Source organism: Dipodomys ordii, unplaced genomic scaffold (assembly GCF_000151885.1).
Source record: "Dipodomys ordii isolate 6190 unplaced genomic scaffold, Dord_2.0 Scaffold11, whole genome shotgun sequence".
Lineage (NCBI taxonomy): Eukaryota > Metazoa > Chordata > Mammalia > Rodentia > Heteromyidae > Dipodomys > Dipodomys ordii.
In genome coordinates this window covers 14,490,946-14,509,280 of record NW_012267227.1, presented here as the reverse complement: position 1 = coordinate 14,509,280, position 18,335 = coordinate 14,490,946, and the positions used below count along the sequence as shown (strand labels likewise).

The window sequence follows — 18,335 nt, the reverse complement described above, 5'->3', positions numbered from 1 at the left end:
CCACTGGCACCCGGCTTTGTAACTGACTTTATAGCATGACATCATTTAATTATAAAACATACTGCATGTGCTATTTAGTAAATGGAAGTTAATTTTTGTCCTATTTATTGAATACAGATCAAGTTACTCCATCCTTCTGTACCACTGGTAGTTCATTCTTATTTCTTAAACAAGGATATACATTTCAGGAACTGGCACTGTGGCTCGATTGGTAGAGCACTAGCCTTGAGCTGAAGAGCCGAGGGACTGTGCCCAGGCCCAGAGTTTAACCTCCATGACCGACAAAAAGAAAACAAAACAAAAACACCTGGAAGGATATACATTTCAGGCATCTTCTGGGTGAATTTGAAAGTTATAGCAGATTCTTGTTTCTTCCTTATGTTAACAGAGGGTTTCCATGTTTTCTCTGCTGACTTTGGATCAAGTTTGCCCTTCTTTTCTTTTCTGTCTTCTAGTTAAGGTTGCATGGCTGTCACTTCCATGGATTGTCTGGTTTTCTGAGTGTTGCTAGAGACTTGGTTTATGTCAATGCCAGAAATCCCTGTTGGTTCCCAAGTGATGTTCTCTGACAACACTTCTAACACCAAAGTCTGTTTTCTCCCCCAATACCAGCAAGTTCTCCTATACCAACTGGGCACCTAACAGTTCATTTTTGATATTTATTCTAAGTTAGCAGAGATCCCATAAGTGGTACAAGGCTCAGTCCTAAAAGACTGCCGCACCCACTTCAGATGCCCAACAAGCACATGGGTGTCTGATTAATACAGATTCAGAGTTTCCAATAATCCTCTCACATTTGAAAATTATCTGGAACTACAAAAACTCAGCAAAAACACCTTACTCATGTTTATGTTTTGTGTGTGTGTGTGTGTGTGTGAGAGAGAGAGAGAGAGAGAGAGAGAGAGAGGGAGGGAAAGAGGGAGAGAGAGAGAGAGAGAGAGGATCTCAAGACATAGCCCAGAACTCTAGGCTGGTCTTGAACTCTTGACTGAGTCAGGAGTGCTGGGATTGCAACATGACCAGTTGTGTGCTGTGCATATACAGGCTACAAGTCAGGAATGGCCAAATGAAAGGTATGGGGACACAGAGCTTCCCTTCCCTCTTTGGCACACCACTCTCTGGAATGCCGCTCTCCCAGCACCAAAGCACATTCCTCAACCTGGAAGCTCTTCAGAGCTCATTCACCATTCCAGGGTTGTAATAGAATTCAACCCATTATTCCCCTTTCTTTTTGAAGGGTCAGGATGAGGCTCAAAGTTCCAACCCTCTAATCACAATTTGGACCCAGCTTGAATCACCTCAATACATACAGTCAGGAAAAAATAATTTAAGGGTTTTAGGAATGAGGAATAAGGACAAATTGATTATATCATAAATACAAAATGAGGTTTAAAAATGATCATTATACATTATTGTTTCTTTTAAAAAAACCTTTTAAGTAGTTGGACAAAAGAGTTGTCATTTAACAAAGCTGTTTGTGAAAACAATGTGTACTGTTTCTTATCTATAATATTGTTTCATGCCTCCCTTCCTCTGCAATGTTAGGTTAGGATCCTGGGTTTTCTGATCTATATTTTTAGATGACATTATGTTAGAATGAGAGTGTTATTGAGCCTTTTTTTAACTTGAAATTTGAGACATTTCCTCTAACAAAAAGTGAAATAGGACTCTTAACGGCTGGGGATTTTAGGATGAATGTTGGTTATTAATGAAGCTGATAAAACTGGCTAAGAGAGTCCATTGCTACCATGGCTTCTGGTACATTGGCAAAGCTTAAGATGCGGGATCTTCTGGCCAAGCGTCTGCGGATTCATATTGTTAGAGCATTCATTGTCTCTTTGAGGGTCTCAGCTCTCTATAAGTTTGGTATGGCTGAACCAAGAAATAAGGCATATGCAGATTTCTACAGAAATTATGATTCCATGAAAGATTTTGAGGAGATGAAGAAGGCTGGTATCTTTCAGAATGCAAAGTGAATTTGGAATGTGAAGAATTTTTTTGGATAGACCTGTGTTCCTGAACTATGAAACAATATGTAGGCTGATGAGTAGTTTCTCTTATAAACAAACAAATACTGTGGATCCCCCCCCCCTTAAAAAAAACTGGCTAAGAGGACTGAGTGTTTATGTGGGTTGAATCCAGAAACACGTTTTGTATAGCCACTGAAAGAAGACAGAACTAGCCTTCTTGGCTGAGGGAAATATTTGTGCAAGTTTCAAGAGGTCGGATAACTCAATGTGCAGCTGGATTGACTGCAAGCCAGAAACTTAGCCTCTTCTTCTCCAAGGTTGACTTTATTTAAAAGCAAAGCAAAACAAAACAAAACTCTTTCCATGGAGCTAAGAGGTAGTATCAGGACATAGAAAAATATTTTCCCTTTTCTGGGAAGTGATTCTGTTATTCTGCCGGCATCTAGAAAGGAAGCTAAGGTATGAAAGCTGTGTGTTCAACACAAAATACTTAACCTATTTCCTACTAGACAGCTATATATACGGTGATTCCTTCCACAAGTCAGTGTTAAAATGTATTTGGATATTTTAAAATGTGAAATGTAGAATTCTTAAAGAAAACTTGATAGTAAGTATATACAAAAGAGAGGAAAAGTATCATTAATAGATACATCAAAACCATTGTTAATACTTAGGTGTCTGGAAAGTTGTAGAAAATATATTGTTCTCCCTCCATTTTTCCCCCGATGCTATGAGAGAATTCCAGAGGGAATTTAAAGGAGGAAAAGTTTCCTTTAGCACATCGTGTCAGAGGGTTTGGTCCATTGTCACTTCCCTGTTGCTTTGGACCTGTGGTGAGGCAAGAATTCATGGCAGAAAAGAGCTATTCATTTTATGACAGCTGAGAAGCGAAGAGAAAGGGACCAGGATCCCAATGTCTACTTTAAGGGTACATTCCCAATGACCTAACTTCCTCCCATTAGGCTTTACCTCCTAAAGGTTCACTTCCTCCCAATAATATCACACACTGGAGACCAAGCCTTCAATACCTGGGCCACTGGGGGAAATTTAACATCCAGACTATCACATTGCTGATACATAATTGTTCTAAAGAGCACAGAAATAATATCATGTTGTAGTTGAAAGTAGAGGCTCTGATACCAAAATACCTGGAATCAGATCTAATCTACCATTTATAGGCTGTGTGTCTTTTAGAGCATCCTTGAAATGTTGTCTGCTTCAGTTTTATCATCTGTAAAATAAGAACAATGATAGTAGCTCAGTCACAAGTTAAATGCTTACAGATGGATTGGAGATGTGGCTCAAGAGGTAGAGTGACAGCTGTGAGTGAAAATCCAAGTGAGAGCACAAGACCCTGAGTTAAAACACACACACACACACACACACAGACACACACACACACACACGTGCTCACAGAAAGGGCTTGAAATGTTAGTTACTGTCATTGAAATTAGTATTTTATTATAAATATTGATATATAGGAGGAACTTTTGTGCAGAAAGGTAGAGAAATAAAAGTCATTATTCCCAAACCCAGAGAAAATGATTTACCCACTATGATGATTTTGGTTGTTTTTATTATGATGCATTTTCTCTTACTTAGTTGTATGCTACAATAAATATACTATATCATACTAAATATAATATTTTATATCAATTTGTATCTTAACTGTAAGCATTTTTCTTTCTATATATGATTTTAAAAGGTTACAAGAATCATCTTGGGTAACATCCTTTACTTAACCTTTTCTCAATATTTTGAGATAAAAAATACTTTCTGTCCCCATATTAAGTAGAAATAGAGGTTAACCTCAGTTAAAACAGTCAGGAAACTAAATCTGTCTCTGATCAGGAACCAGAGCTGTTTGTGGCCTGAGCAGATCCTGCAGTTGTTTGTTTCTGTCCCAAGATGTAATCAGGAGTAATGCACAAACCTGTCAACTCAGGTTTGACCATATTATGAGAAATAGTTATATAATAGTTATAATAGTTTTTGCTTCTTCAGTATTAGAGGTTACTTCCTGAGACTTGACTCTCAAAAATAGAAACACAGGATCAAGAAGATGATAAGTGTTATTTTCTTTCTTATTTATTAGCTTACATTAGTTATACATTATTCCATTCCATATCACAGCTGTTATTTTTATTTTTATCAGTCGTGGGGCTTAAACTCAGGGCCTGGGCACTGTCTCTGAGCTCTTCAGCTCAAGGCGAGCACTCAACCACTTGAGCCACAGTGCCACTTCCACAGCTGTTATTTTCTAGGACAGTAGAGTGATTTCAGTCTTGCAGTAAGAACCTATGAGCCTGTCTTACTGTCTGTGGTCCTGCAAACACTTTCCCTTCTCACCGCCCCCGCCCCAGCTCTAGGCCACTTCTCCGATTCAGTATATTGGAGAATATTGAGCCTCAGGGATATCAGAACTGTGGGATGGAGTTAGTCTTAATTAAAATGGCCATTCCTTGTTCTTCTTCCTCATAGCCTATCATTTTCCCCCTCTCCTTGGGGTCTTTCTCACTTCCTTTCACAGCCTCCTTTCCTGTCAGCTGTATCTAATCCCTATGGCACTGATAAAATTAAGTCATACCCATTAAGAAGTTAGTGACCTTCACAGCTAGAAACATTTCTCCCCTGTGTGGTATTTGAATTTTATAAAAGGTTCTTGGGGGCAGTGTTGAACCTATAGAACTGAAAGGGATGTTTGAGGCACGGGGGAGCTCAGAGATGACGAGGCCTTGGATTTGGGCCCTCAAGTTGTACAAGTCAGTGTTGTCCTCCATGTAAGCACAGGTCTATGGACCAGCAGCATCAAAGGCTGGTCTCTTGAGAAGCCTCAGTTCCCCCACTGCCAAAGCACCAACTGTTCAGAGTAGAAACACACTTTAATGTCTCCCAGAGGAGCTACTAGGGAGAAACTGTTGACTGACTTAAATTAATAAGACTGGTCAGAAGCATGTGCAGATTCTTTACATAAAATATAACTTTATGAGACCAGGTAGGGCTCCTTTTATAGCTTTGCTTTCAATATCTGGTTGTAATTGCTTAAGGTGTGGAGGGCCTTTGCTTGCACATCTGTCACCAGTGATTTGATTTAATGGCCTGTCTCTGGGCCAGCAGACCTGCAGGGTCTCCGCGTGGTGACTGAGGCCCTCATTACCATCTTCAGAATTTTTGAGTGGCTGAAGGTGGGTCTTTCGCTGGGCTCTCTCTCATTCCTTCAGCAAGGTCACAGGGATCCTGTATGATACAGTGTTACAAGGTCTCTGTTTCCATCCATTGTAATGGATTGAAAAAGCTAAGGAAATGAGAAGAAGAGGAGAAATGGAAACTTTGCCATTAGCTAGACATTAGTTGAATGTTCACTGGAGTGCATAGGATGCCAAGTAGTCTTGCCAGGCGATTGTAGGTAAAGCTGGCATTGGGCCTGTGCCAGCCTTCTCTTCCTCTGGTTCTGGAGTGGTCTTCCCTTGTGACTCACAACCTTCTCTGTTCCCTTCCAGCCTGACCCAGCCTGATGATGGTCCCATTGGCCTCTGTGGTGTTCAGCCCCCGTGCCCGGCTCTTTGCCCATTTTCTCAGGCTGGGCACTCAGCAGGCTGGACCCCTCCAGCTGCACACGGGGGCCTGCTGTGCAGCGAAGAACTACTATGAGGTGCTTGTTCTGGGTGGAGGTAGTGGTGGCATCACCATGGCCTCCCGCATGAAGAGGAAAGTGGGTGCGGAGAACGTGGCCATCATTGAACCCAGTGAGGTAAGGGTTCCCTTTTGAATGCATGTGTGTGTGGTAGTGGGTGACTGACAGGCTCCGGCCTTTATGTCCTCATATCTTCTTACTGAATAAGGAGCCGCCCATCCAAAAGGATGGGGAGAAAGTGGAGGGAAGGAGGGGGGAAGAGGAGAGAGGAGAGAGGGAGTGCAAGGAAGAGAGGGAAGGAGAGAGGGAATGAGAGGGGAGGAAGGGAGGAAGAGAAGAGGGAGGAAAAGAAAGAGGAGAGGGAGAGAGGAAAGAGAAAAAACAGACCGCTTGGCTTTTTGTACTTTCTTCTGTTTTGCTTTCTTAGGGCTGCCATAACAAATGACAACAAACTAGGGGACGTAAAGCAAAACCTGTGCATCTGTCACAGTTCTGAAGGGAGAATTTCCACAGGGCCATGCTTCCTCTGACGGCGGGATGGTGATTTTGGGCAGAGACATCTCTTCCATGCTTTCTCCTGGCTTGGTGGCAATCTTGCTGCTTCTCGGCTCGCAGCAACGTCCATCCATGCGCTGTGTGTATATCTTAACATGGTGCTCTCTGTACCAGCATGTCTTCAATGTCCTCCTCATAAGGTCATCAGTTACGGAACTTAGGGGGCAACCTATCCAAGTCTGGCCTCACCTTAACCTGATTAAATTCGCAAAGACCGTATTTCCAAATAAGGCCACTTTCACAGGACCTTCATCATACTGGTTTTTGGGGAGACACGATTTAATGGATGACCTCCTCCCACTGTCACCTCCTTGTGCAGAGGAGAACCAATGGGTGTTGTCCTTCCATGTTTGCTCCTGTCTGAAGAAGGGGGGGTGGCAGGAGCCTCCTGGGAAATTGAGAACCATAAGCTTCTTATACGGGAGAAAAGGAGGGGACACCAGTGAGGCGCTGTTCTCCGAAAAACATTCTACGATAAACATTTTAAGATGAACACTTAAGATTCTATCAAAGCATTTCAAAGATACTCTTGACTTTTGGTGAGTTGTCTAGTGTTTCCCAAGGAAGGAGCTAGGGGGAGCATCAGTTGAGATCTGCCTCCTCGGGAGGAGAAAGCAAAGTGGAGATAGTGTCTGTTTTGAGGGGGAGGGTTGGATAAGAAAGAGAAGATGTCTCTCCAACAGGAATGAGGTCATCCAAGGTCGTATGGCAAAGGAGAGACAAAGGGACATTTTCTGTAATCTTCTTTATTTTTATCGTGCTATGACTTAAAATGTGGGTCTTGGACATGCATAACAAGCTTCCTACCATCTAGTCACAACTCTAGCCCCTGTCACTTTTTTTTTTTTTGGTTGGTCATGGGGCTTAGACTCTGGGCTTAGGTGCTGTCCCTCAGCTCTTCAGCTCAAGGCTAGCGCTCTAACACTTGAGCCACAGCACCATTTCCTGTTTTCTCGTGATTTATTGGAGATAAGAGTCTCATGGACTTTCCTGCCTGGGCTGGCTTTGAACCATGATCCTCAGATCTCACCCTCCTGACTAGCTAGGATTATAGGTGTGAGCTACCAGTGCCCAGCATTGTCTTTTTGTTTTTTGTTTTAAAAGAGACTTCTTTTCAACTCAAGCATGCCACATTAAACAACAGTGGCCTGGGAGCTGTATCAGGTGCTGTCCTCTCTAGTGCATTTTATATTGTGGTGAATTCATGGCTGGCTTCCCAGCAGTGCTTCATTTTGTGGTAGGCCTAGCTCTTCTGCCGGAACAATTCAGTGGACCAGAATCCTGTGAGCCCTGTCCACAGGGAAGCCCATATGATTGGAGTCACCTATCTTGCTGTACCTGGTTTAGTGATTGCTGGAGCTATTGATAATCTGAACAAATTCTGAAGTTGTCTTTTTGTTCCTCTTCCTCTTCAAGATGGACTTGAATGTGATGAGCTCTCACAGCTGGGGACTTCTGCCTCCCTCCTCCATAATTACATCCATCATTGGCTATAGGGAGACCAAACCATTTTTTTATCTTCTTCCTCTCCCTGTCAGTTTTGGCTGCTCTGGCCACTCAGTTTGGAGCATTTTGGAAATATCGAGAGTTGTTGATCCCTCGGTCCAGTCCCTCAGTGGGTCCTCAGAGAGTACTAACCCAATCTGCTCTCTCCCCCTGACCCTAGAATGTCCACGAGTAACTTAGATCAAGAGCGGAGCATCTGAAACAAGACAACTCTAGAAGATAGTGAAAGTTGGAGTGTGCTTTGTGGGTTTTTTTTTTTTTTTTTTTTTGGGTCTGGTCGTGGGGCCTGAACTCTGGGCCTGGGCACTGTCCCTCAGCTCTTCAGCTCAAGGCTAGCGCTCTACCACTTGAGCCACAGTGCCACTTCCGGCTTTTTTCTTTTTTTCTTATGTGATGCTGAGGAATCGAACCCAGGGCCTTGAGCATGCAAGGCAAGCGCTCTACCACTGGGCCACCTTCCCAGCCCTGTGCTTTGTGTTTTTGAGTGGGATCTGGTACCCATTGGCCTGAGGAAGGGAAGGAGGAGTTAATTGCAAGTGGCTGCAACTCCTCCATGGGCTTGGGGACCAGACTGTGTAAGCAGACATGATACATGACTGTAATCCCAGAAACTCAGGAGGTGAAGACTGGGAGGTCTGTGGTTTGAAGCCAGCCTGTAAAAATAGTAACCCCCAGTAAATAATCTAGGCATGCTAGTAAGCATCTGTAATTCTAGGAAGGTACAAGAGGATCATGGTTTGAGACCAGCCCAGGGCAAAAAGCAAGATTCTATCTGAAAAATAAAGCAAAAAAGGACTGAGACATGGTTTAAGTGGTAGAGTCCTTGCCTAGTGCTTAAAAAAAGAAGTGTGGCTGCAAACTTCCCAGACTTCCCTTCCTGTTGTCTTCATATACTTCTGAGGACCCCTATAAAGGCTTTGTGACTGTCCATTTAATGGAATAAGAATTCACATTTTGGAGATACTTCTAAGTGGTGCTTAAGGGTTAAGAGTAGTTAAGAAAATCTGACACCTGTTCCTTTAACTGAGATCTTTTAGATCAGCTCCAAGATGAAGTAAATAAGCAAATCCTTTGTTTTTCAGAGACATTTCTACCAGCCAATCTGGACACTGGTGGGTGCTGGGGCCAAACAATTATCCTTATCCGGCCGTCCCACGGCCAGTGTGATTCCATCTGGTGTAGAGTGGATCAAAGCTACAGTGGTTGAGCTGAACCCAGACAAGAACTGTGTCTACATGGACAACAACAAGGAGGTAACCACGAGGGGCCTTCGGATTTTTTTGTTTAACTGAGACCTTATATGAGCACACTGCCCTTCTCAAGTTGGATGGCTTCATGGTGATAGAGACCGTGTGTTTGTGTGTGTCTGTGTGGGGAGATGTTGAGTACTGCACAAGATGGCTAGGTGGTAAATGGAGTATAGATGACAGGACCAGGTGGTAGTGAACTAATCAATAAACAACCATATAACTACTTGTTAAATACCCATTGTTTACCCTGTTGGTTAGTGTAGGATCTTGTACCTGAATGTTTATTGAACAAATACGATTGCTCCATGTTAAAATAACAGGCATCCCCTTCCTTTTCTTCCCCTTGAAGCAGCCAGGTTTTCCGTGGTTTTTGCCACAGCGTCACTTCTGGCTTTTTTCTTTTTGCTTATGTGGTGCTGAGGAATCGAACCCAGGGCCTCTGGCATGCAAGGCAAGCGCTCTACCACTGAGCCACCTTCCCAACCTTCCATGGTTTTTGTTTTCTGCTTTTTTTCCCCCCTCACATCTGGCCTCCCAAAGGAATGAATGGGGTATTAAGGAATAGCTATTTGCTGTTTCTGAGTCACACAGCGGAAATATGCTGGGCTCACATTAGGGGGTGCTGTGCCAGAGTTGAGGGGAATCCTTTAATGGAAGGTTGGGGAGTAGTATGGGACATTCTTGCAGCTAGCATTTGAGCATTTGAGGCTCCTCATGGCTCAGCACCATTTAGAACATTTATAAATGACTTCTTTCCCATGCACACCACTCCAGGATTCAAAGCTTTTTTTTTTTTTTTTAAAGCAACTCTGTCCATATATTTGCCTGAGGGGTTGAGACCAAGATAGTGAGACCTCCAGCTCAGAGTCTACCTGTGGCTCTAGAGGAGACCAGAATAGCTGCAGTCAGTTGTGCTGGGCCTTCACCACCCTGGGGTGCTTGTTACTCAAGCTTCTCCGCTCAAACAGGCATTTTCACAGAATTGTCGAATCTGAGAACTGATCTGAAAGGTTTCCCTTCCCTTCTTCTGCGATGGGTACTCTTAAGCTTTCCTTGGGTCATGATCTTTCTGAGAACCCTATAAAAACCCTCTTTAGAGAAAATACAGATATGTTTCAAATTTTGCATTTAATTTCAGCAAGTTGGGACACTCTGTGGATGGTGATGGGGACTTCAAGGGGCTTCACAGTTCTTGATCCAACACTTAAGATTAGGATTTCCCCCAGGTGTAGCAGAAGAACCATGAAGCTAGTAAAGAGTGATGTATTAGGAAAACAGAATTACAACTCAAGGCGGGGGAAGTGGAAAGTCCAGGTAAAGATCGATTGTGGAAGGTGTCAGGGATTGCAGTCTTTAGGCATTGCAGAATGATAGCCCTTCTTGTCTTGTGGGCCTTCTCAAATAGTTTGGTCCCTGCCGAAGCTGTTTGGGTGTGAGAGGCATAGGCCTGCACATTTGATCCTCTGTGTTCTTCCCAGTTAAGATAGGGAGGTGCTCCATGAGGACATAGGTCCATCCTCATAATCACTGTGGTCATTTCCTCATTCCTGCTCGTGTTTGCCTAATTGCCTATGCTAACAATTCTTTGGAGACTTTTTCTGTACCCCATCAAGAGTACTTGTCTTATCGGATTGATTGTCTTTGGCTCTCTGGACTGCACTCATTCATTCATTTATCCATTCATTCTACAAATATTAAACATCTACTCCAACTAGGGATAGTTTTAGGCCTTTGGGATATGTAAATAAATGAAAACTGGCAAAACCCTCACTGTCCTAGATTTTATATCCGAGAGGATGAGGACGGATAAGTAAATAATAGAAAAATAAGTAAATTATACAATATATTAACATGGATGAGTATTAATGAAAAAAAATACAGCTGAATAAAGGGGGATGGGACCCATGGGCGTTCAGCTTAAAATAACTTGATATTTAGACCTGACCCTCCAGCCAGGGAGTCATCTGCAAATAAATTAACCCTCTTCAGGTTTTAGACAGGCAAGTTATATGAAAGTCTTGTTTTTTCTGAGTCTCAATCCACTTTGCTTTTTTTTTTTTTTGTCAGTCATGGGGCTTGAACTCTGGGCTTGGGCGCTGTCCCTGTACTCTTCAGCTCAAGGCGAGCGCTCTACCCCTTAAGCCAATGCGCCACTTCTGGTATTCTAGTGGTTTTTATTGGAGATAAGAGTCTCATGGACTTTCCTGCCCAGGCTGACTTTGAACCGAGATCCTCAGAACTCAGCCTCCTGAGTAGCTAGGATTACAGGTGTGAGCCACTGGCACCGGCCCACTTTCCTTTTAATCCTTGTTCTTTCTTGGGCCTCCAGGCTATTGTTGCCCTTAATTCCTTGTTTCTGCCCTCACTCTGAGAAAATGTTTTCTGAGGGGGAGCCTGCAACTCTTTAAACAGGCTTCTTACATTCTGTGTAAGTTCTCTTTTCAAGTAGACTTGTTCCCTCTTCCCACACCCCTCAGCCTTTTCTTACCTTTCATGGATTCCAGTCCCTTCAGTCCTCTATTAATCCCCATGGGACATCATTTGGCTTGTTTCTTTCTGTCTCAGTGAGCGGCCTGAAAGAGAAGGTATCTACAGAACAATCTAGAATTCAGCAGGCTGTTCTCTCTCACAATCGAATGCTGCCTCTGCAGATCTGCCTTTGCAGTGACAATCAGCACAGGACTGATGCAGATCCTTTCTCCTCTCTGAGTCCCTTCCATGTGACCCATCGTGACGTTAGGCTTCACAATGATGGCTGGTCATTTACCTGAAGGCAGGAAGGGATGCATAGACATAGAAGTAAATATCTATAAATATGTTATAGATGATTGTAATTATATACATAATACATAATACATAACTCTATAATATATAAAATATATAATTATATAATATATGTAGCATATAGGTTATATATAAAATATAATATACAATCTTAATTAAAAAGTTAAATGTGTACAGATTGCTGTCCCCCTGATGGTTCAGAACATCTTTATTTTCCTGTGTCGTAAGTCCAGTCTGGGCTAGGGAGCTGTTTACATTGCCAGTTTCTGGTTCACAGGCCAAGAGGCCTTTCTTACCCTTGGTCCTGCAGGACCCACCTCAGGGCCTCCCCTGGTTAGGTTCACCTGTATTTGTCACATCCTTGTCTCATCTCTTGAGAATGAGAGGCACGAAGTAGGGGCTGTCCTTGATGTGGCCTGATTGTTATTACAAAAGCTCAGGGACCCAGGGAAGTTCTAGGGTCTAATTTTAAGGAGGAAGTTGCTACAATCTAATGACTTTCTTCTAGGATTTTAGGATGCATTTGTACCTTATAGACAGATCAGAAATCAGCAAATAACATCTTATGTGAGTTAGCATCTTGTTTTAGCTCGCCCTCCCCACCTGTCTGGATCTTTTGGATCTGTGATTCTTGTCATCCACCGAGCAATTTTTCTTAGCTGTTATCTACAGATGCCTTCATTTAAGCTCAAGGTTTCAATTTTGTAACATGTCCTTAGAGAGCTTTTTTTAGACCACAGAAGTTAATCAGCATTCTTTAGCAAATATTATTCAATTCACTAACTCAGTCCATTTTCAGTTTACACCTCCTTATTCACTAGGTGAAAGATGGAATTCAGACCACCACTGCAAACTGGACTGAGTGTCTCTGACTGCCCAGGCTCTTTGTATATACTGGTCCCTCCTCCTCCTTTGGACTTCACTTGGTTTTATTCCTTCCTTCCTTCATGCTTGCTTCTTATTTTCTCAAATGCTTCTGTCTCCTTCTAATCCCAGGACATTTGCACATGTTCATTCCCACCTCTACCCCTAGCTAACACCTATTCATCTTTAGCTTATATTTAATAATTGAGCCAAGCCTTTGACCCACCAGGCTTGATCAGGTTCTACTTTGTCAAGCTACCTCAGCCTACTGCAATCATTTGTATGATATATATTTGTGCCTGTACTAGGGCTTGAATTCAGGGCTCAAGCTCTTGCTTGGCTTTTTTAATCTCGGCGGGCACTCTCCTTGAGCCACGCCTCCACTTCTGGATCTTTGCTGATTAACGGGAGATAAGAGTGTCAGAGATTTGTCTGCCCTGGCTGTCAGATCTATTTCCTGTGTATCTAGGATTTTGGTTGTGAGCCACTGGTGCCAGGCTGTGATTATCTGAAAATATTATCTTTTCTACTAGTGTAGGTAAGAATTATGTCTATCTTATTTATCTGGCATACTCAGAACCTAACACATAGAAAGTACCCAGAAAGTATTTGTGAGCAGCCATATCTCAATTTCTTCATTTGTAAATGTAACACTTACCTAGGTTGTTTTGATCATTAAGTGATGGGAAACACATAACACACTGCCTTGCACAAGACAAATGCTCAAGAAATAGCATTATTGTTTTTAAAAGAATGCATATAAAAGGAAACCTTGAGTACCTGCTATTTGACGGCACAGTTCTTGATCCCTGATTGAAAGCAGGCTTATCATTTCTGATAAGCATCTTGTTGAAGCTCATTTTTTTTTCTAGATCACTGAAACATCCAGTTAGTCGCTGAGCTTAGGATTTTGCAAGGAATCAGCAGCAAAACCTATTTGTTAGCTTCTTATTGTCAGGATTCCTCTTTGCATCCTGTCTGTCTCACATTGACTGTCTTTCAGCTGTCTGTCTAAGTCTGCCCTGATGTCTTCACTTGCTCAAAAATCTTGTCTACAGTGTTTGCAATTCCTAGGACTTAGGTTATCTGACTAGAAAGTTGAACTCAGTGAGAAGGTTGAGGCTTTTCTTTAGTTCTCTTGCCATCTAGGGCTTGTTTCCTTTCTGGCTTCCCCACCACAATCTTAAGCTTGTCTGTGTTTAGCACCTAGTGTTATACTCTGATAAAACCACTGCAATAGCCAATAGCAGGGCGCCAGTGGCTCACACCTGTAATCCTAGCTACTCAGGAGGATGAGATTTGAGGATCATGGTTCAAAGCCAGCCCAGGCAGGAAACTCTGTGAGACTCTTTATCTCCAATAAACCACTAGAAAACCAGAAGTGGCCCTGTGGCTCACGCGGTAGAGCACTGGCCTCGAGTTGAAGAGCACAGGGAAAGCACCCAGGCCCAGAGTTCAAGCCCCATGACTGACCAAAAAACAAAACCAAAAAAACCCACTGCAATTTGCACAAATCAGAAGCTCTTTTCATTGACAGCATTGCTGCCACCTCTAGATCCTCATCCTCAGACCCCTCTTCCCCATCCATACCCATCCACAGGCCTGCACACCATTCAGTCCTCTATGCATTGGGCCTACTTCCCTATGGAGCTGAATGTTTCAAGGCACCAGTTCTCTGTGGATAGGCAGAGTGTCCAGATAAAGATGTGTTTATTATCTATCCATTTTGAGAAATTGTATTTTTTTATAATCTGAAATTGCCCATCCTTTTATCCAATGCACATTACTGAATCCTCACTTCAATCTACAACTATGATAGCATCTTGGAATATAAGGAATAAGATGTGACTTTATACTCTAGGAATGTTCCATATTGGGGGAAGGATAGCTAAGGGAGCTTCCGGAAGGGCCCATGGTGAAAGTGAGTTGCAGAAAGCCTTGTGTCCTTGGAGCTGAAACTCCTGGCTGCTAGGATCAGGTCTCTCCCGTGACTTGCTTCCCTCACTCCCTAGGTGGACCGAACACTCTCATGTCTTGGAGTCCTCTCTCTTCACCTGGGATTTGCTCAACTTTCTGGCTCTGCTTCCCCCTTCAGTACAACAGCATGGTAAACAGTACCTATTTCTCCTTACTGGGCTCCTGAGTTGTATTGTAATCATTCTTCATCATTAGTTTTTAAGGCTTATTCTTTTATTTTACAGCCTCTTTTCCAACTCAAGTCCATGTGTTTGCTAGGCAGGTGCTCTACTCTCTGAGTCCTTTTTGCTTGTTATCTATGTATGTATGTATGAATCTATCTATCTATCTATCTATCTGGCTAGCTAGCTAGCTAGCTAGCTAGTTATCAATCTATCTCAGACTTTATTTAATTGTCTTTTAGTTGTTCAAAGGAGTTTCAATTTAACATGTCAGTTTAATTATCTTTCTATATATGCTTCCTACATAACTGAGATGATAGAATATGCTACCATATCCATTTTTTTCTTTTTCTTTTTTTTGTCGGTCACGGGGCTTGAACTCTGGGCCTGGGCATTGTCCCTCAGCTCTTCAGCTCAAGGCTAGCACTTTAACCCATGAGCTACAGTACCACTTCTGGTTTTCTGAGTGGATCATAGGCATGAACCACCTTGCCAGCTTATCTTGTGAGTTTTGTTTTTGTTGTTGTTCATTTGCTTGTTTCATTTTGAGACAGTTTTTCATCATTTAGCCTGGGTTGACATTAAACTCTTCTCCTGATCCTCCTGCTTTAGCCATCCCCATTCCCTGAGTGCTGAGATTACAGGCATGTGTCACCATGCCTTATTTAGTTGACTGTCTTTTAACATTAGAAGTTCATTTTCCCACCTTTCAATATAAAAAAAGTTTATTGCACAAATAATCACATCTTTTTTATTACTCTCCACTATATAAACAAAAATAGGCAAGCACCCTAAGCCTTTGGAGAGGGGACTGGTTACATAGTATTTGTGAGTACTGAGCACTTGTGAGACCATAGAAAATGGGGTAGGATGGCCAACTGGAGCATTCATCCCTCCCGCTTGCCCTGCCCACTACCCTCCTCCCCAAGACATTCACATTGAAGCATAGGTGCATGGCACTATTGACACACATCTGGGGCCACTGTCAGTCCTGGAAGTGTTGCTTTTAAATCCTGGTCTAAAAACAACATCTTTTTGTGTTGCAGATCTCCTACAAATATCTTATTATTGCTCTTGGAATCCAGCTGGACTATGAGAAGGTACTGTATAAAGTGGTTCATATGTTACATTGGCCTATTTTTGCCAAGATCAGACACTGCATTTGGTTGCTATACATTCATTCTGACAAGAAAGTGTTTTTAAAAAATCCTCTCCTAGCTTTATTTCTCAGCAGTCCTTTTGTGGTATATATATATATATATATATATATATATACACATACATACACATATATACAAGTCTTTTCTAAAATTCCATTGATAGTAGCAACATTTAGCTTTAAACTTGAATTGGAATTCAACATGTCCATGCACAACAACAGGTCTTTATGCACTAATAGAAAATTCACCTTTCTACATTGAACTGAGTTGGTTGTATTAAAGATTAAGACTGTATGTATGTATGTATGTATGTATATGTTCAGTTATGTTAGTTATGGGGCTTGAACTCTGGGCTGGGTGCTGTCCCTCAGCTCTTCAGCTCAACGCAAGCACTCTACCACTTGAGCCACAGCACCATTTCTGATTTTCTGTTTTTGAACCATGATCCTCAGATCTCAGCCTCCTGAGTAGCTAGGATTACAGGCGTGAGCCACCAGCACCCTGCTAGATTAGGAATTCTTAAGTAGTTAGCTTGTCAGACACTGGAAGGACAACTGAGTTTTATCATATAATTTCTGAGTTTTCTAGTAGTGAACAAATATAGAATAAATACTGCCATAGACATGCCTCAGATCTCTTTTCTGTGAGCTTGGACCAAATGCCAGTTGTCAGCGGTGAGTTTCAGGTTTATTTTTGTAAACTCAATGGAGCAAGCCAGTAGTTATGATGTCCAAAAGTTTGTTGGGGGACAGTAGGTCAGTAGTTGAGCATATAAAGCACAGGGCTAACCAGCTCACAAACTGCGGCAATGTGATCCCAGAAAAGGCCCAGGAAAGGCCTTTGACGTAAGATTAAGTACAGAAAGCATGATTCATGACATGTCCAGGTGAGTGTGACGTATCTGGGGTTGTGTTATGTGAATGTTCAGATAGAGAAAGGCGCCAACCACAAGTGCTTTTGGGAGGTTCAAGTATCCTCCCTGTAATGTCTGAGTTGCTATTTACTGGCAGAAAGTTCCTCCTATTGTCTGGCCTCAGTTCTTCCTGCTATTGGAAATTTATTCTCTCCCCTGAATCCCTTTTCCTTTGGAAAAGAAGGATGTCCATGAGAACAAAAATGTAAAATCAGAAACCAGAACAAAATTATTGATAAAGGATAAAACCCCTAGGTAAAGAAAAACCTCAAGCAAAGGCTAACTACTGGTCAGCTTTAGCCTCTTTTTCCATCCTTGCTAAAAACCAAAAGAACATCTCTCCCTCACTCAGGTTTACCACGCTGGGAGCTTTGCAGAAGGCTACTGCCAACCTTGAGGCCTACTACCAGCTGCACTGGGTGGCTGTATTAGCCAGGAGCTTATGATAAAAATCATTTCTGTAATAGTGTCAATAGCATTGATAGTATTGGTCATGCTGACCAAGTCAAGATTATGTTTTGCCTGTGCTCGTGGAACTCAAGGCTATGTTTTTGCTATGTGTTGCTTCTGTAACCTTGCTGGCTTGCCTCAGTAACAGGGCCTTAAGATCACCAATTAAAGACCACCACCGAGTGGTCCCACGCAAATGATTAAATTATTAAATAATATGCAAATTATTACATATGATATTTACCATAAAGAACAAATGAATTTAAAGGTCATGTGAACATAACCAATGAAAATGTGTCAAACCAGCCTTGCATGGCTTGTCTATGTAACTCTATGTAACCTACCTCTATAAAAACACACCATACCCTTTCTCTTACTTTCCTGGTGGTAGGAAGCAGTCCCTGCGCACGGTGGTAATAAAGTTCCTAACTCCTTTAACTCCCTCCCTCCTGTCCTCCCTTCTGTCCTCCCTCTCCCTTCTTTCTTTCCTTTCTTTTGCCAGCCTGGGCCCTGAGCTCCTTTTCTTCGAGGCTAGCACTATACTATCTGAGCCACAGTACCACTTCTGTTTTTTTCTGTTTATGTGGTACTGAGGAATTAAACCCAGGGTTTCATGTATACTAGGCAAGCACTCTACCACTAAGCCACACTCCCACCCCGGATAATTGTTTCTTGATGTTAGAGTTGAACCTGCTCTTGCTGAGAATTGGTGCTTACATTTAATTTGACTTGTGACATCTTCATTATGTTCTCTGCATCTTCTAACATTTAGCATAAGTGTCTAGTTAATCTTACTGGCTGTAATTAACATAGAGTTCTTACTGTGATCATACATCATTTTCCCAAGCCCTTTACCTAAGTCTCATTTGCTCCTGTCCTATGAAGTTCATTATTTTATCCCCATTTTCCGGATATTCTCAAATTATCAGTGTGTGTCAGTCAACAGGAGGAAACCTCTCTCTCTCCCTCCCTTCCTCCTTCCTTCCTTCTTTCCTTCCTTCCTTCCTTGGTCCTGGGGTGTGAACTCAGGGCCTTGTACTTGCTAGGCACTCTACCACTGGGTCAGGCCTCCAGCCTTTTTTGTGCTGGTTATTTTTGAAATATGGTCTGA

The 18,335-nt window shown here is 42.4% G+C and overlaps 2 protein-coding genes across 2 annotated transcripts in view; both read left to right on the top strand.

Annotated features, from left to right (window-relative positions):
• Sqrdl (sulfide quinone reductase-like (yeast)) overlaps positions 1 to 18,335 on the top strand; it is a 42,524-nt gene that overhangs the window by 8,383 nt on the left and 15,806 nt on the right. The window contains exons 2-4 of the mRNA XM_013010296.1: positions 5,471 to 5,721; positions 8,748 to 8,918; positions 15,748 to 15,801. Coding sequence (XP_012865750.1) covers positions 5,485 to 5,721; positions 8,748 to 8,918; positions 15,748 to 15,801 — 462 coding nt within the window. The 5' untranslated portion in view covers positions 5,471 to 5,484. The remainder of the gene's footprint in view (positions 1 to 5,470; positions 5,722 to 8,747; positions 8,919 to 15,747; positions 15,802 to 18,335) is intronic.
• Positions 1,741 to 1,976, top strand: LOC105981213 (cytochrome c oxidase subunit 6C-like). The gene has a single exon (XM_013010297.1). The coding sequence runs from the start codon at positions 1,749 to 1,751 to the stop codon at positions 1,974 to 1,976; it is 228 nt and encodes a 75-aa protein (XP_012865751.1). The 5' UTR covers positions 1,741 to 1,748.